Below are 19,139 nucleotides of genomic sequence, written 5' to 3' on the forward strand. Positions count from 1 at the left end.
TTTGTATAAAGATTTTAGTTCTTCATGTTTAGAAAGACGGGAAGGGAGGGAGAAGAGGGAGGGAGAGAAACATCAATCGGTTGCTTCTCCCAAGCCCCCAACTGGGTACTTGGTCTGCAACCCAGGCCTGTGTCCTGCCTGGGAATCGAACCAACAACCCTTCAGCTTGAAGGACAACGCCCAACCAACCCACTGAGCCACACCAGCCAGGGCCTGGGCCCACCTTTTAACATGCTTGTTTGTGTGTGTCGTCTTGCCTATCAGCGCATCACCAATCATCGGAAAAGAATACATTGATTACATTGCATATTGAGGATGTGTGTGCACCGTTTACAGAAAAATAACACTGGATCCCTACCTCACACCATATGTAGAAATAAACTCTACGTAGATGGAAAATGCATGGATGAACTCTAACACGCAGAGACAAATATAAAGGAGCACGTTTTTGTCACCTCTGACGTGGTAAGAAATTCTTCAATAATGTCCCAACTTAGAAAAAGGTGCAAGGCAGAAAACATGTTGAGGGATTTTTGCTAAATAAAAACTACAACAAAGGGCATAAGAACAGGGCAGGGGACAGCGGGGAGAAGATACACACAATGAGTAAAAAGAAAGACAGTTGCCTGTTTCACCCAAAGCCCCCTTACCTGTGTGCCTGGCCCTTGATGAGCCTTAGGTGCGTTAAGAGAAATGACACATAAGTTCCCGAGGAGGATGGTGTGGTCCGAAGGCCACAGAACCTCCCAGCAGGCACCTGGTGGAGGGAACTCACGAGACAAAGCCTGCCGGTCCACTGCAAGGTTGTGCAATTCCGATGTTTTTACGCACACTCGCCGTATTTCCCCCTATCGCTCACTACTACCCTATATCACAGTTTGTATGCCTGGTATTCCACGCTGGCATTGTGCCTCTACTGATGCAACAGATTCTAGGCTGCTAAAAATGTGGCATCCTTTCTTTTTCTCGTTGCTATTGTAAGTGGTCAGAGACCAATATCGATACACGGGCATCCTTGTTTTAATGGACACACACAACTACCTCCCGAGGACAAGATGCCTTGAATTCTGGGGTATTCCTGGCACCTGTAGAAGGCGTCCGCTACCCTTGCCACGTTGTTGCCCAGAGAGGGTGGGGCCCGTCGCAAAGCCGCCAACAAGGTGGGCGTTGGCATTTCGCCCCCTCAACAGCGAATGGAGTTTTATAGTGATTTTAAGCAACGAAAGAGAGAATGCTTCTGTAAAGTAGTACAGCCACAGAGAAAACCAAAGCCCACCTTCCAAAGGGCCAAAGAAACCACGGGGCCAGTCCGTCTGCTCGGGTCCAGGTAAGTGTAACACAGTTACCATCGGCTGCACTTTGCACGCCCCTGGTGTTAGCGATTCGGAAGACTCACGGGGATGGATACGGGACGTGTCTGCCTGCAGCAGAACACGACTTCTGGCGGGCTGGAAAGGTACGCTTGCCACCCATCAGAACAGGAAAGGATGGAGGCACACGAAATGTACAACGCAGGCAGGAGGGGTCCTTGGGGTCTGAGACGCAGGATGGAGTCTGGTTTTCCTCCAGTACATTTACCAGCTAAACAAAGGCTTATCCCTAATTGTTGTTTTCCCTGCAAGACATTAAACTCACAGACACCTGGCTGCACTTGAGCAAGGTCTTTAGCTTATCCTCATATCTTGCGTTCCTATTTCTGTCTTTCCATGACAAAGCATCTAACAGCACGAGGAGGAGTCTCATCTGAGCCTCAGGGAGCCCTGCTGACTTCCTGGGTCGCACACAAGGACAGGGGACCAGTGAGGCCTTCTAACTCTACGCTGAGCAAAAGGCACGCTTGCCTTCCAGGATCCAGTGAGGCTTTCACAACAAACAAGAGCGCAGGGCAACGACAAAACAACATCACACACACACCTGCAAGCCTGGCCATTTTTAAATATTGAAATGTTTTTAAAAAGTCTATTTTGCTCTTGGTATCAAATGCCTGGTTTTCAATTCCTATGCCATTTGTAAAAAAAAAAAAAAAAAATGGAAACAGAAAAAGAAGAAGATACCTACTCCTTAAAGTATTTACCATGGCCTGTGTTTTTCTTAAAATGGTGATCTTAAATTTTCCCACAGTTTCTCATGTAACCATGTTATTATTTTCACCACTGAAACCTGAGAGGGAGAAAAGTCCCCAATGGGAATACATTGTTTTCTGTTGTTTTGCTGTTGTTTAAAAAAAGAAAAGAAAGGCATCCATTAGCCCTGGCCAGGTGGCTCAGTGGGTTGGAATGCTGGCATGTACATCAAAAAGAGGCCAGACGAGAGGCAAGCCATAGATCGGTGTTTCTCTCTCACATCCCTGTTGCTCTGTCTCCCGGCCCCTCCCCATCGCTGTCTCAAATCCATGATATAGATACATATATATTTTCAAGGCACCCGTAAACGCCCAAAGCGCACCCCAAGCCGCCCGCCCCTGCATGGTCAGGACTGAGTGTTCACCGTCCGCCATGACAGCCGGCTGCTGGGGGAATGAATTCTGTTCCGCGCCCTTCTGATAAATCACTGCAGCTGCCTTTTTCTGGCGCTCCTCCGCGTCTGGCAACAAGGATGTTAATTGTGCATGAAGAAATATATTAAAACTGTAAATCATCTCTATTTTCGAGCAGGATGGGAGAAACAAATTTAAAGTAACAAATCAAATGGTCCTTCTTTTGTCCGCCTTTGGCCAGAGGCCATTACAGTAAAAGCACAAAATTACAGCCTGTTTGCATCAATTAGGCCTGATTCTTTGCTTTGCGAATCTAATCAAGAACGTAGAAAATGTATCACAAATACCATGTTAATGACCGCTGACTAATTTTGTTAACAGTGGTGGGAGAGTCTCTTCTCAGGGCACACTCTTTGCAGCACTTTAATATCTGGACATTTTGGGGCCCACTGTATACAAAAGGGCCCCAGTATTTCTTTTTGATGTTTTTTTCTAGCTGTCTCACAGCCCGGAGGAAAAGAGCACCAGGAGACGCCTGTCAGTTCATCAAGCCGCCACTAAGCTGCGTGAGTCAATGCAACGGTAAACATGATTTTTTCTGCAAAGGCTACACGATTGATCTTTACATTTTTAATTTTTTATCCTCACCTGAGGATGTCTGTTTATTGATTGTTTTTTATAGAGAGAGGAAGCTGGGGGAACGGCGGGGTCGGGGGGAAGAGAGAGACATCAGTGTGAGAGAGAAACATGGATCGGTTGCTTCTTGTGCACGTCGTGACCCGGGATCGCACGTGCCGTGGCTGGGGATCGAACCCTCCGCCTTTCGGTACACAGGACGATGCCCCAACCCCCCGAGTCACGCTGCCCAGGCTGACCTTTCCATTTTCGATGTTCCTATGGATACACCCTTACAGTATGGCTATCGACGCAGGTTCAGGCACTAGTAACAAAATGTTTCACCCCCAAACGAAGGAGGCAGAAGAAACCTCTCACTCTTCAGCAAACAGACTCCTTCGCACCAGAATTAAAGCTAAGTCATGGAGACAAAGGATCTGCTACTGCGGTCTGCAGGAAATGCTCCATTTCCTGACAGGCTAGCCGGGCCAACACAGTCGATCAGCTACCCCATTCTCAGTCCTTCGATGGGTCTTGCCCACGAGACGCCGCAGTTAAACGCACCCACCTGCCACGGTCGGAAATTCAGGCCGCCGGCCGGGAAGACGGAAGGGGCGATCGCCCGCCCGCACAATACATCAACCTCCACACCTTGTAGGTGCCGGCCAGGGCCAGCCGGTGGGCAAGGAACGGGCCGCCTCTGGCTTTCGTCCTCGGAGCCGGTCACCTCACAGCACAAACACGGTCCTTCGCGGGGCGGCGGCGGTGCACAAGATCACCGTTTGCCACGGCGCCCGCCCTTGAGCAGGTGGTCAAGAAGCGTTGAAAGCTCCTTCCCTGTTCCCACGGATTCTGACGCAGTTTGGGCGTGACCGGGTTTGGCAAGAACTGCCCCGTGAGCCCTGACGTTGCTGTGCCTCAAGCGGCCGGAGACCAGGAGCGCGCGGAACGTGGTGCACAGGGCAGCCCCTCACAACAGCGCGCTGAGCACAGCGCGGAGGGGGACAGAGTGGCACCCCGCAACCATCACAGACGCTCCGCCTTCCCTGACGTTTTAGGCCAGTACACATTTATTCGGGAGGACTTCTGACTTCTTAAAAATATTACAGCTATGCGTATACATACTCCAAATACTTATTTTTGTTCTGTTTCTTATTTCGCCGCGCAGTGGCATTAAGAACCCCTGCAAAGCCCTGGCCGGGGTGGCTCCGTGGGCTGGGCAGCATCCCCTGAAGCGCGAGGCCGCGGGCTCGACTCCCGGCCAGGGCTCATGCCTGGGCCGGGGCTGGCTCCTGTGCGGAGGCAGAGGGGAGGCAGCCGACAGGGCTTTCGCTCCCTGTCTTCCCCTCTCTCTAACAACAAACAAATAAAATATTTAAAAAGAAAAAAGAAAGAATCCTCGCAAAGACGACTGGCAAGATGTTCCAGGAGGGGCTGAGCGATGTTATGCTCATCTTCAAGGCTGAGCTTTGCAGAGGGCCATGCCTGGGAGGGGCACACGTTCCCACAGTTCAACGTTGTGCAGAGCCCACGCTGCCCCAGCTACCGGAGTGCAGTGACCAGCGCGGAGGGCCCAGCCATCCTCTCAGCAGCGCGGAGTTCACTCGCCGGCCCTCCACGCACGGCTCTTACCGTAATTACCTACAGATACCCTTGGCACTAGGTGACCTTGCAGGGCGTGTGGACGCCTAGCCCCTCTGGACCACAGTTTCTTTCCTGGGTTTCATGACATTTTTTGCTACTTTTTTCCTAGTGGCAGAGAAAAGTACTTGGCTTATACGGGGCTTCAGATGTTTTAGATCTGATTTTCTAACGGTCTGGTAGGACAATTATTCATACACTTTGTCCTATCATTAGTCATATCATTCACAGAAATAGACTTATAAGTAAAACTATTGTTATTATTATTATTCATATGCATATGTTGTTTACAGCTATCACATGATATAAAAAAAATCTCTGTTGCCCTGGACAGTGGGGCTCAGTTGGCTAGAGTATTGTCCCATACACCAAAAAGGTTGGGGGTTCGATTCCCAGTCACAACACGTGTTTAGGTTGTGGGTTTAGGCCTAGGTCACAGTGCGTATGGGAGGCAACCAATCTCTCCTTTTTCTCTTTCTCTCTCAAATCAATAAACATATTTAAATTATTTTTAAAAAATCTTTGTCAGCATCACCTTTGGAGTCACCTCAGTGCAGATTCTTGGGGACCATCCCTGGAACTGGACGGAGCCTGGGCAAAGTTCACGGTCAGCCTGAGCAGATCGACCCCATGACCTGAAAACCGCCGGACTAGCCGCTGTTCCTGTCTGTGCGTTAAATGGAAGATCCCCAAAGACTGCGTGAAGGTGTTTCTTTCCACCCAGGGCCAGCCAAGGTCTTCGGTACCGTGGCCTTTCCTCTACAGGACAAAGACAGAGGTATTTTAGACGTTTCAAGCCACGCGGTCTCGTGGGCCGCTGTTGACGTTTGTCATCCTCGCGCGAAGGCACCCTCAGAAATGGGGAAATCGACGGACTGGGTGGTGGTCACTTTGTTGCAAAAGCAGCGGCAGCACCGTGAATCCGGCCGATGACGCACGCCGTCCACTCCCAGGACACATCCCCAACAGGAAGCGAGTCCTTCCGTAAGCTGGGCATTCGTCCCTGCTGAGTTTCTCCTCAATTTTCCTAAGACCACGTCCATCCGTGTTCATACGGCTGTAGAACCAGGTGACCGTAAATAGCGCCTGCACTTTGGACACTGGGCTGTGCAAGGACAGCCAAGTCACCCACTCACTCTCTTACAGGAGGTGCGGCTGAGTATATCAATATTCACCTCTGGGCTCCCTCCTTGAACGTGTTGTTCCGTCTTCCTGGAATCCTCCTTGCTGTCCAAGCAATTGAGTAAGTCACTGTCCTTCACACGTGACGGTGGCCTCAGACTTTCTTAGTCTGGAGCACATGTCCATGCAACACATGCCCAGACCTCTCCGACTCGCTGCGTCATACAGCATGGGTTACGCTCCACGCTCACCTTGGGGAGCTGTCGATCTTGCCCTGTGTGGTTTGCAGAGGAAGGGGTAGGGCCACATTCCGCCAAGGGTCCTGACCTTCACCCCATGAGCACTCAGCATTCGATGCAGGAGTGAATAAATGCAGAAACCACATTTGGGCGAATGTCAGAGCAGCTCAAAGGCAGAAGGGTATGGGCGGGGCTTACTTGCCCGTACAGGCCCCATGAGAACGGAAGATAAGATTTTTACCAGCAAGCCCGGAGCCTACGCAGCGCACCTGCCCACCAAGAAGCCCCGTGAGCAGAAGGCAGCTGAGTAGGCGCTCCTATTTCTTGGAGAATTCCCTGAGGGCCAACTGCATGTCACCTGGCCAGGTGTTTGCTTGTGCCCTACAATGCAACGCTTTCCAAGCCTCGTGCCCTGTGCAAGGCTCAGGCTGGACTTGACTCAAATTCAATTTCAGTTGCCCCAGATCCACTCTGTCAGAGGGCGGAGGCTTCGGTAAACCTCGAGCACCGGCAGGAACTCCTAAGAGACCCAGCGGCCACAGCCGGTTGCGCCCTGTTCTCTAGAGCCTCACCCACTTCTGGTGGAGCGTTCCATCCGGACTCATCCTATCTGTGACTTGCCACGAGCGAATGTATTTCGGTGTCGCGCATCTGTCTGTCCAAGCATAAAATTCCTGATCGGAATTCCTTTTCGTTGCAAGGCAAGAGATCGTCCAGGTACGACTTTGCCTTCTGGGCTCATGTCTTCCTCCACGAAGCCACATACCTTTCTCTCTGCCTTGGCTACTGTCCCTTAGAGAAGAGAGGACAGCAGATGGGTTTTGCTTGCTGAGCACTCCATTTTCCTTCAGGGAACTGCCTTTTCTGCCTCCACCCCAGGCTAGTTGCTGTTGGACGCACCCGCCCTTGTCTTCACGCGCAAACGTGTACCTTCACCCAGACCGTGCCGATCCATGCATCCCTGTATCTTAGCTCATCGTCGGCCTGTGACCCGCATGGACCCCAAAGTCATCCTTCCCACACCCACGTGTTTCTCTGAGCTGTCGGAGGCTATCACACAGACACGCTGCGGACCACTTTTTGTCACTGCTGGAGTCAGCCTTGCTGAGAAGAAAGCCAAGACATAGGTGGGTAGAGGGGCCCAAAGCGCCACGTTGCTTGGGACGGTGACGGAGGCTGCGATCGCCGTTTCGGCCGCTGCAGCCCCTTGCTGGCTCTCTCAGGGCACTGACTGAGTCCATGCCCCCTCTCCCCGTCAAGTGAGTTCAACTTGAATTTCTTTCCCTCGCCATCCAATCTTTCCAAAATAAAAACCGCTCCGTACGGGTCAAAATATATATATTCCTGCAACCAGAGACAAGCTACCTAAATGGCATGTGAGTTATGTAATTTGGCCGGCGTGGGAAATCCTTTCATTACACGAGCATGTGGCGTTACTTTCTGAATGCTGCCTAACAAACGACCGCACACCTAATGGCTGAAACAATCCGTTTTATAGTGGTCTGTGTGTACAAGGAATCCAGGCACAGGCTTTTGGGTTGTGTCCCTAATGTCTCCATGCCATTGGTCGGGGACAGCCCTCAGGGTCTAGCCCCAGGGACGTTCGCGCAGTGGCAGCTGGTTCCACCAAAGCATGGAAACCAAGAAGGCAACACAAAGACTCCTCTTGTAACAGGCCAGCTGGCACCCTAAGAAGCAGGAACATGGGGGTGATGTCCCACTACCTCTGTCAGAGGCCCGTGGTTGGAAGCAAGCCATGCCCTGCCCGCACGCAAGCAAGAGGAGGGGGTTCTGCAAACATAGAAACAACAGGAAGCCGGGATAAGCCAAGGCCACGCGGAGTCAAGCACCACACGTCGCTGCATGAAAAGTCACGGAGCAGGGGCCTGGAACTTGCCAGAGAAAGATGCTGAGCATCATTATGCCCGAGCAGGTACGGACTCAGATGTCTTAGAGAGAACAGGGAAGGCTAACGCTGATTCTCAAAAAAGAACAGAAGTGAGAGTAGGGCCCGTTGAATGTTTCTCAGGAACAAACGTTCCACAGAAAAATAGGGACTTCATTTCCAGCTCATGAATGCATGGAGTGTTTCTGTTGGAAAACGCAAGGCTTGCGGGGTGGGAAGCCAAGACCTTCTTCTCTGCGAGCAGAGAGAGAGACAGGAGAGCCGGGAGACCTCAAGGTGTTGCAAAGGCTTCCCGGAGGAGAGAGCAGCGGGTCCTGACAGAGGAGTTGAGGAATTAAGAACCTAGGCGAGGTTTTCTGGCTTCTTCTAGCCTAGACAAGATGAGCACACGGTGTATTCATAACTCCAGGTTGCACTAGCACAGACTTGGCGGCCTGAGACACCAGAAGTCGTCGTCCCAGAGTTCTGCAGGACACACATCCGAAAAGAGGGAGGCAGCAGGGTTGGTCCCTCTGGAGGCTCGGAGGGAAGATCTGTGTTATGTCTGCCTTTCAGCTGTGAGCTTCTGGGGGTTTCCAGCATCCCAGTACCTCCTGGGTTTGTAGATGCATCTCTGCAGTCTCGGCCCCCATCCTCACACGGTGTCCTCCCGTCTGTCTCTGTGTCTCTTCTTACGAGGACACCCGTCATCCTGGATTTAGGGTCCTTGCTACTACAGTAGAACCTCCCCTTACCGTAAGTACGTCTGCAGAAAACCTATTTGCAAATAAGGGGATGCTCACAGGTACCAAGGGTTAGGACTCTGACATACCATTTTGGCACACACAATTCATCCAGTAATACAGGTGACTCAAAGCTCTTGACAGGACAGAAAGGTGGTAGGATTAATAACCATGACCGAGTCAGCGGAAGTGTTTAAGGGATTCCAACTCATAGTCTACAGTCTTATTCAAACCTCAGAGACCTTGAATTCCTTTTGGGCCGAGACCTCAGTGTACCTCCTCATACATAATTTAAATAATGTCATGTAAGCAATGATGAAAATAGGAATAAAAATAATCATAAACAACTACAAAGCCTGAAGTTAAAGAAAAGGCCGGAGGAAGCCTGTGTTTCCCTACGTCGACAGAAAGCCTCTGAGACAGACTCAGTGAGCTCAAGTCTCCTCCAATCGGTGAACTCCCATTAATTTCTTGGACATGACTCCCCCTCCACGAAGTCAAGTTATAGCCCCCTGCATTTAAAAACAGGCAACCCGCTGCTTTCTTGAAACTACAAGCCCACTGTGCAGTTTGTTGGCTGCTCTGTGGCAATCATGCGCTGCCTTCCCGCGTGAAGCCCGGGAGCCTGGCGTTTCGGGAAGACCCGCAGCAAAGAGGCTGCAGCACATCATTGGTGCCTAGTCAGCATGTTGCAAGGACCGCTGCGCTACGGCGCCGAGTGGCTTCGTCCAAGCGCGTGCGGACAGTTTTCCATGAGGAGCGTAAGGGATCCTAGGTTCTTTCACGCTCTAAATCAGGCTGTCACATAGAACATTACATTTTTCTAAAATATGAAAACATGTGTCTTCGGGTTCGAGAGAAATGAGCCAAGATCGTAATGCATGTGGCGGAAAAAAAAAAAAAAGTAACGTAAACTCTGGGTATAGTCACAGTACATGTTGTGATCCGTGAGAACCCATGCCTGCTTGTCAGCCATCAGCAGATGTCAGCGATAACTGTTGGAACCCAGGCATCCACATCAAAATGGGGGGCTGCTGAACAGGGCAGTGCCTACGGCAAAAACGTAGGGACGTTCCTCAAAAACATTACAGGCAGAACTACCGTATGGTCCAGCGTGCCCGCTTTGCAGTATTTATCCGAAGACAACGAAAGCACTAACTCCAAAGGCAACCCACGGTCACGGCAGCTTTATTTACCCAGCCGGGATGTCTGGAAGCAAGCCGGGGGTCCTCGGACAGATGAAGGGGTAAAGAACATTTCGTACCTGTTCAGAATGGAGTACGACCTGGCCGTAACAAAGGATTATTATGCCGTTTGCAACAACATGGATGGACCTAGAGGGTATTTTGGTCAGGGAAATAAGTCGGGGAGAGAAAGACAAACACACGCCTTAGGATTTCACGTATATGTGGAGTCTGAAAAAAATAAACGAAACAGAGAATTCATAGGCAGAGAGAATAGACTGATGGTTGCTACATGGCGGGTGGGGGGTAGGGGCTGGGTGTAAAAGGGAACAGGACTGAGACATGCAGACTGGCAGTTAGAGAAGAGTCACGGGGATTATAGTCAGTAGTATTGTCATTCATTTACATGCTGACAGATAATTACTAGAATTAGTGCGGTGCTTGGGTTGTAAGGTATAAAAATGTCAAATCACTATACTGTACACCGGAAGCTAATACGACCAAATAAGACGGTACACGAAGTATATGTCAACACAACAACAACAAGAAGATAATCCGTTTACAGCCTACCCGCCGTAGGCTAGGGAGCAAGATGAGAGGGTCGCACAGCCATGTGCAGGAGGAAATTAAGACCACAGAAAATGGGGGGAAAGGACCTCATGGCAGGAACTGAGCTTGTGACCCAAGACTTTCAAAGAGTGGGAGACGAAACACCCAAAATCGCTTCAACTACGTGGGTGCAGAATTCACACGAGTACACAGCCAACGATCTCCAACAAGCCAATGAACCCTGGACAACCTTGCAAAGGTCTTTGCCGACTGGGTTCACATCCAGGGATGGGCACCATGCACGTGTTCACGCGCTCCATGCATGATTCACGCATTAAGTTCCCCAAATCCGCCCGCCGCGACCAGCTGGGCAGTCTGCTACGGGGCCCGCGCTGGAAAACAATGACTACACGGACCGCCGGAACAGACGGCCGATGCTTCGTCGCCGCCAGTGCACAGCGGGCTTCTGAGCCGGGAGGCACGGCACTGAGCAAAACTGGGGAGATATGACCCCTGAAACTCCCTCTGTAAGAAAAATTTTACAACTGCAAGATGGAAGTGCTAGGTCAGTCCACCACTTCCTGCACGTTGCTGGGTATAAGAATGCACAAGCGGGGTTTTGGTCCAAACTTTCAGGGGAATAAAAAGTCTTTCATTTTACAGTATACAGATATGGAATTACTACTACCCATGTATAACACGCATCCTGATTTCTCCCTCAAAAATCTGGGCAAACCAGTGTGCATTATACACATCACACAGGACTTCCAGCTAACTTTGAGTGTGGTATGTAATGTGCCAAAATCCCCTTTGACATGGAAATACCCCTCTCAAGCACGCTATGGTGGAATTTGAGCTCATGAGCATCTGATTTTAGCTCCAAAGGCGTATCTAAGTTGACGTATTTTTAACATTTTAATATTTTTACCAAAAAATGCAGTTTTCTAAGGTTTCTTCTCCTCTTAAACATTTGTTCAACATGCAAAATTAACAGTATAACGTGATTCCAAGTTAGTTCTCTGGATGGATCCATTACAAAAGGCAGCGATGAAACTACTGTAATACGTAAAAAATTGTGGGGGGCGGGACACACTTTAATGAAACGGTCTGCTTTTCCAAGTTGCAGGAAGACAAAAGTGCATTTGAATTTGGTAAGGATCGTGTGTTCCTTGATGTCGGCTGTAAGGCACAATCAGCTGAGAAGAAAAATAGGCGTCAGAACTCCTCTGCATGGGGTTCCATTTATGAATCCTGTGATGTCAAAAATGTAACAATGCAAAAATACCCAAGTGAGTCCTTTGCATGTTAAATGACACTATCACAGCTCCTTCGTAGAGTTCTGCCATCGCTTTATCTTTCCCTTCTCCCCCATTTTACACTTTTTATGTCCTGGTCCATCTAGACAAGCAATAAATACGGAACATAGTTGTAGGGAATCGCGCAATCATTTCCTCTTAGCTCAACGGATGCATGTCTCATGTATCCACCTCGCAATTGCTGGAAACCTCTCCTCCGTGGGATCTCACTGGAAAACATCAGCTTTCAGATCCGTCGGCGTTTTTTTTCCCTGAAGCTCTAAAACACCTCGAATCCTTGCACCCGCAAATCGCTTGCCAGCCAAGGGCTCACATTTCTGTCACCTCTTGGACTCGCCCAGTGCTCTGTGCATATGGTGCATGTAAATAATGATTTGTCTATCCATAATCTTTAAATGAAGCAATCCACCGAAAGATCGCTAAACAGAGTAAGGAATGGAAGAGAGGAGAAGATCCATGAAGAATCAAAGTTGGGATCAAAACATCAATAAATTAACTGGCTTCCGGTGGGACCGTAGGCAGCACCTAGTTAGTAAAACCGGATGTTCAATTTTTGATGAACTGATGAGCTATGTCCCAAAGGAGGTGATCAGGCTACATCTCAAAGTATCAATGAACAGCTTCGGTTACTGAATCCTAAAAAAGGTGGAATGACTTGACGAAGACGACATGAAAACTAAACGCATGTCCCAACTAACACGGTCACTTGGCAACATAGCAAAATATGGCATGTCCTGGTGGTAAGACTTAAAATAGTGAACTTGAGACCTATGTGATCTTATTAACCCATGCCACACCATTCAGTTTTTCCTTAAAGTAAATAATGACCAACGGACAGTCTACCAGTCTCATTGCATCTAAAATTTCTATCCTGAGGAGTTCAGTGTAATAATGCCTAACGATCTGCACTGTGTAACAAATGGGGTTTCTAATTCATTCTAAGTGATCTGGACTTATTTGAAGGGTGGAAGAAATTCTAAATTGCAAATGGGGCGGAGTTAAAATTTATGTAATGGAGAAATGAGAAATGTAAGGAAAAATTGCCTTCTGTAGAGAAACTTTTTTTCCTAAATTACCCAAACAGGTATAATCCACACTAACCAAATAGTATTCTTCTAAACAGAGTTGCTAGACCTTCCAATAAGATTATTATTCTATGTTCAAATTGGTGAAATCTTTTAAACCATGTAACCAGAAATCCACTCTGGTGTAACCGTGTATACAAAATTTTGAGTTATTTTCGATTAATCATTGTCAGGGAGAAACTTATTTAACAATCTTTCATAATTATCTTCACTTAAAAACTACATCTGCATGTCAAACATCCAACTGACAGACAAAAATATGAATTATTAAATTATTTTCACATAATAGTGATGTTTATGGTTAAAACACCTGCCTCACCCTGTTAACTTGGTTAACTTTTAGCTTTTCATGTAGATTTTGCAACCATCTGCCTACAATTTGATTATTAGTGACCTGACAGGAAGAAAAAGAAAATTATTTCCCCCTTTATCTCACATAAAAAAGGAGTAGCACTATTGTTTTCCAATGTTCGGAGGCATTCTTCCAAGAAACACACTGTGATGCTTTCATAACGATTCACTGCTATCAATCACATGTTATGCTAAAAATCCATGCGACCGCTCAGTCCAGAAAGAGACAGCGTTGCAGAACAAAGCGTGGCAGAGGAACTCCTTGCTCTTTTCAAAAACGCTCTTCTCTCTTTTCAAAAACGCTATTCCCTCTAAATTCTCTTTCCCTAAAAGCCACACTCGAATGGTCAGAAAGGATGGTCCTTTTATCGCTACTACAGTAAATGATTATGTTATAAATAACACACACTTATGATGGGCTGGACTCATGTACAGATTAGACCCCATACGCATGTGCAGGTTAGCTCCAGGGTCCTGCTTACCTGTCCTACCATTCACTGTGTTCCGCTGACGCCACATGACCGTGGCTGTATGTGCACAACACTTGCCTAAGAACTTCCACGGACCAGGGCCTTAACTCCCGCCCCTGCACCTTCATGTTACACACAGGCACACGGAGGAGTGTACAGGCTCAGTAACTTGCCTCTAGCCACTCAGCTGGGAAGCAGACAAGGAGGTCCTGGAACCCAGGCTGACTTGAACCTTTCTCTAAGCTGAGCAGGATGAGCAAACCAAAGGTACATTTAAAAGAGTAGAGGGGAGAGATATCTGCATCCCCGTGGTCAAGCAGCGCTATTCACAATATCCAAGACATGGAACCAACCTAAACAGTCATCGATGGATGAATGGATAAAGAACATGAGATACGTAGACAGAGATAGTTAGATATCCAATAGGTAGACAGAGAGAGCTCTACTGGACTATTACTCAGCCATAGAAAAGAAGAAAATCCTGCTACTTATAACAACAGGGACAGAGCTTGAGGATATTTACGCTCAGTGAACTAAGTCAGACAGAGAAAGACAAATACCATATGGTCTCTCTTATTTGGGGAATCTTTAAGAAAGAAAGACAAAAATCACCAAAAGCCAGTCAAAACCAAGCTCACAGAAGACCAGAATTGTGGTTCTCGGAGCAGGGGTGAGGGGCAGGCGGTGAGGGGCCTGGGGAGAGGTGGCCAGACGTACCATCTCCAGTTGCAGAATGACTCAGCCCTAGGGATCCAAGTACAACATAACGAGCGCGGTTAATTAGCACTGATGTGTGGGATCCAAGAAAGCTGTTCCCAGAAGGAATCCTGAATTCTCATCACAAGCTAAAAACATCTTTCTCTTTTTCACTGGATCTATGTAAGATGATGAGTGTTAACTACACTTATTCCAGCGGTCCTGGCACAGTGTATGTAAGTCAACCCATGACGCCGTGACTCTTAGAGGATACCACGATGCGAGGGAGTCAGTGATATCGCAATACAACTAGAAGAGAAAAAGAATTAACTGACATTCTGTCAAGACATCACGTCGTCCAGAATTTTTGGAAAGGACAGAGAATGACTTGGCCCAGAACAGGTCACGTCTTGAGGTCTCCAGGGAAGAGGCCGGGAGCCCAAAAGATTTTGCTGACAGGGTGTTCAGGAGGACAAGAAGACATTTAGAGATATGACTTCCGTGGTGAATGAAATTTTGTAGAAAGAGGACAATTTGGATGTTTTGCTGTATGTCATTCAATGACATCTACTCTGGAAACCTGCCCAGGAAAATCGAAACGTCTGATTCTTCCTCGTGTAAAATCCGGCTGTCTTTCTGAATACAACATTTAGTAGGATGTGTTATGAGGCTATTCTTAACATAGTGAGCAACAGGCTGTGTATTTCCCCTACAGCGTGGAAACCTCAAATACGCCACACGCCTGTGTACCCGCTGGAACCGATATTTTCTCCTTGGTAAGAATGACAGAATGCAGCCAGTTTTAACCAGCCAACAGTAAGATGAGTGTTTCCTACTAGTAATTCTTGAGGCAGAGAAGGAACCAACAGTAAGATGAGTGTTTCCTACTAGTAATTCTTGAGGCAGAGAAGGAAGCCAGAGTGGGGATGGGTTCCAAACACTGTAAACAACGCTTCAGCAGTGACTCTGTTTCCCATTAGGCTATGTCTTTACTATGAAGCGCAAATACTCCTGGCCCAGAAGCTGTGGGGCCCCACGTGGCTCGCTGGCACTATCTTACAGTTCCAACGGCCGGAGTTCCACTTGGCTAAAATCGAGGTGTCAGTCCAGCTGAGTGTGGGGGGCAGGTGGGGCTCAAAGGGAGAATCCATTTCCTTGGCTTCTCCAGCCGCTGGAGGCTACCGGTGCCCATGACTCCTGGCTCCCTGTCATTCTCAAGGCCCGCGATGGCCGGCTCTCCCTTCCCACACTGCTTCACGCCGGCTTCGTTTCCCCCTTTGCTCTCCTCCAAGGTTGTTCGCTATGGCGCCCACCCAGATAATCCTGGATATGTTCCTCTCACATTAAGGCCAACTCATCGACAAAGGTAATTTCATCTCCGGCCTTAATTCTATGTCCTTTGCCACGTAAGGTTAACGTGGCCAGGCCCAGGGATCAGGGCGTGCATATCTTTGGGACGTCAGGAGTGTGCCTGCCACGAGTGTTTTTCATAATTAGGAATCTGTGCCCCTGTTGCAGCCCCCACGTGGAGCACATGACAGCCACATCCTAGAGCTCAGAATTATTTTTGGTAGTGAAGTTGCACCTGAGATCAGCCACACCCTGCAATCCACGCAGACAGACAAACCTAAAAAAAACCAGGAGCATCGAAGTGGAATTCGGAGCTTTAAAGACACTAGGTCGCCGTCTGCACAGTTCATTAAATGCAATGATATGAATTACAAATGCGCCCCAAAAGGAGACAAGCTTTGGAGAAATCAGTGTGATGCTGTAGAATTCACGTTTATTGTAGAACTGGGGCTGATCATGGAGTGAGTAACCAATAATTAAATTTTATCTGCACTGGTTCTCAAATTGATGTCGGGGCAGGGGAGGGGGGCGGGGCAGAAGCCTCATGACCCAGTAGACTGACTTGTGATTTTAAATAACATGTCACTTCCACCCCTCACCAGGAGAATTCCAATATTTACCTATTAGAGGGAGATGGATTCTACATTGTCAGCTCTTATTCCAAGCCTGAGTCCCTTTCAAAATCCTGTGAGATAATTGCGTGCAAAAGTTGTTTAAAAAAACCAAAGCGGTAAACCAGTTGCACTGGCTTTATTCTCGTGACACTTTTATATTCCCAAATTCCTCTTCAACAGCAAGCCACAGTAACATGGCCCAATGGCTTTTGGTTTCAATGCACACAATTGCACCTCTATAGCTCTGTAATCAAGGAAACTATTGATTTTTCCTCCTGGGTGGTCTAATTTGGTCTATCCTGCGTGGCAGGAGGAAGTCTATCTGAAGTGCAGGCATTGTTCACGAGGTTAGGTCCATAACGTCAGAGCTCGGGGACTCTTAGCACGGCACACGTGCTATGAAAGCCATTTCCATCCTTTATCCACTGTGTTGTCTCTCCCCCTTTCTGCCTTTCCTTCTTTGTAATTTTTTTTTTTTTTTGGTATTTGAATCGTTCGCTAGGAGACAGGCCACCAGCCAGGTAACTTGCAAAACGGGAGCTCTGATTGCGTTTGGGGGCTGGGAGTCATCTCCCGTGCGCACAGAGCAGCTGTTCGGGGACTTGCCCCCGCGAGGTCGGTTCTGCCCAACGCTTGGAAGCACAGAGGCCAAATGTCAGTTGTACTCGGTGAATCGCCTCGAGACCCACAGGCCTGCAAGATAATTGTGTGCTCTGTTGCCCTGACAACAAGGGACACAGGCCAGAAGCGACTAGTCTAACGAAGCGCGGCTGCCGTGTGCTTCCGCGTGTGGCTGTTTTCTGTGACGTCCTGCGCAGAAGGCGTTGGCCGCGGCGTGCTGACCGTGCACCACCTTCGAGCACCCAGATCGGGCAACATGGCACACCAGCTCTACCTTGGGAGATCACAGGACAGTGCCATTGTTTATTGCCAAGTGCCACGCCACTCTCATGGAAAATCATTTTCCAAGGGTTAAGGAGGGGCGGGCTGGGGAACGACACCCCTCCATGAGAATCGCCAAGGAGGCACGCCAGTGTCTACAGAGGCTGACATCCGCGGTTCTGGTACAATATTTCTCTCCATCTCAGCAAAGATTTCCTGGACACTTTCCCCTCTCCTGGTCTAAAAATAGCATCTGCAACTGGTAAACGAGAAATGTGGTATCACCGAAGCGTAACTGCTCCGGTTAGACGGTAGAAAAATTTTTAATCTGAAGTTTACATGGAGAGGAGATGGTCCAGCACTACCAGCACTGGATGATAAATGAATATGGTTGACGCTTGCCGTTTCAAGAGATTTTCTTCGCTGCTGTGGGACTGAAAACAAAAGGGCCATTTTGCTCAGGCAAGCACGTTATTTCCTAACGTAGCTACTTCCCTCTCACGACACACATCAGCCATTTGATGACACTGAATGTTGGAAGACACGGGAATCCAAACTTGTCTTAAAACCCTGGGTCCCCAACAATGAAGTTTAACCACTTTACAAGATACCCCTTGCTTGTGTGTTCAAACAGCCAGCGGTTCCTTTGGAGACTCACACACACCCAGAGTATCCAACTCCTGCAAGAGTAAGACAAGCGGAACCGCTCCTTACAATTTTCAGTTCACTACCTTGAGCATGATATCGCTCTCACTCCTACTATTTTCGATAGCTTCGTCCCTTTACAGAGGAGGCAGGTCTGCGAAGCAACACTCTACATTCACGCCTGTGACCGTCTGCACGTCACCCCCTCACAGGGCTAAAAAGGCAAGATATCAACACGACTATGTATTGACCATCTCGTAGAGGCTCAATAGCCACAGTGGAACCCACTCTAAGTTCCTATAGACCTGTATTCAAAACAGGAGAAGAAATAAATGGGTTATAGGTAATGGAACACACAGGACGTGATGGGGCCCCCTGGGCCCACCTGCCCGAGACGAGAGGGCGGGTCGTGTTTCCCGTTTAAATCCAGTACTTACCATCCTCGGTGGGCACGTAGATGTTGAGATAAAGGCAGTCTTCGTTTTGATCTTGAACGTAGGTCATTAAAGTATCCAGATTGGCAGTAAACCATATGGGAAGCATGTCGTGCAAGAGAGACCTCTCGTCCAGGTGTTGGGGACACACAGCGGCAAACTGGGTGGCGTTCCGGACCCCAGTCCAGGAGGAGGGGGGTTCTGGGGGCTGAAATCGCCTCTCCCCCGTGGGAGGCGAGGCGTACGGCACCCCCAGGTACTGCTCCACTGGACCCAAAATCTCATTGGGCAAGGGTGTTCTTAGGCCACGGATTTTGCCGTAGTTGGTGTTGACGACGGGGTGCTGGGCCTGACCCTCAGTGAGCGTGAACGTGACGGCTAGCGCAGCGAGCCCCAACAGGACACCGGGGTTCAGCATGACGCAGACCGGGGGGAAGCACAGGGCAAGCCATGACCGTCCCATGGATGTCGACATGGTTCACTGCAACATCCGCAGGCGTCGGGCACAACTCCGAGGCAACGCCGCCGCCGCCGCCGAGATGCCAGCCGCAGACCGGGAGGCCGGACCAGGGGGCCGATGACCCAGCAGAGGCGAAGGGCTGGCCAGGGAGCCTCGCCGCTGGCTCATAGACGGAGATCAGTGTCCAGCACGAGCCCAGCGGGTTTCTGCGCAGTCCATGGTGAGGCAGCAGCCCTCCCTTGACTTTGGAAGCGAATCCCAGGACGCGCGAGGCTCCCAGGAGGCGGTGGCCCCCCAACGTCTGCCAAGGACGCCGGCTCCTTATGAAAACTCCAGGGCTGAGCCGTCAGCCTGTGGGGAACAGAGAGCAAACAAAGATCAG

The 19,139-nt window shown here is 49.1% G+C and overlaps 1 protein-coding gene across 2 annotated transcripts in view; it reads right to left on the minus strand.

Moving 5' to 3' along the window:
• Positions 1 to 18,830, minus strand: part of NLGN4X (neuroligin 4 X-linked) — a 182,776-nt gene extending 163,946 nt beyond the window's left edge. For both annotated transcript variants that reach the window (XM_054581025.1, XM_054581026.1), the window contains exon 1: positions 18,301 to 18,830. In XM_054581025.1, coding sequence (XP_054437000.1) covers positions 18,301 to 18,772 — 472 coding nt within the window. In that variant the 5' untranslated portion in view covers positions 18,773 to 18,830. The remainder of the gene's footprint in view (positions 1 to 18,300) is intronic.
• Positions 18,831 to 19,139: the final 309 nt, after the last annotated feature.

The sequence above is a fragment of the Pteronotus mesoamericanus genome, unplaced genomic scaffold (assembly GCF_021234165.1).
Source record: "Pteronotus mesoamericanus isolate MK-2021 breed Mesoamerican mustached bat unplaced genomic scaffold, CSHL_Meso_final contig_65, whole genome shotgun sequence".
Lineage (NCBI taxonomy): Eukaryota > Metazoa > Chordata > Mammalia > Chiroptera > Mormoopidae > Pteronotus > Pteronotus mesoamericanus.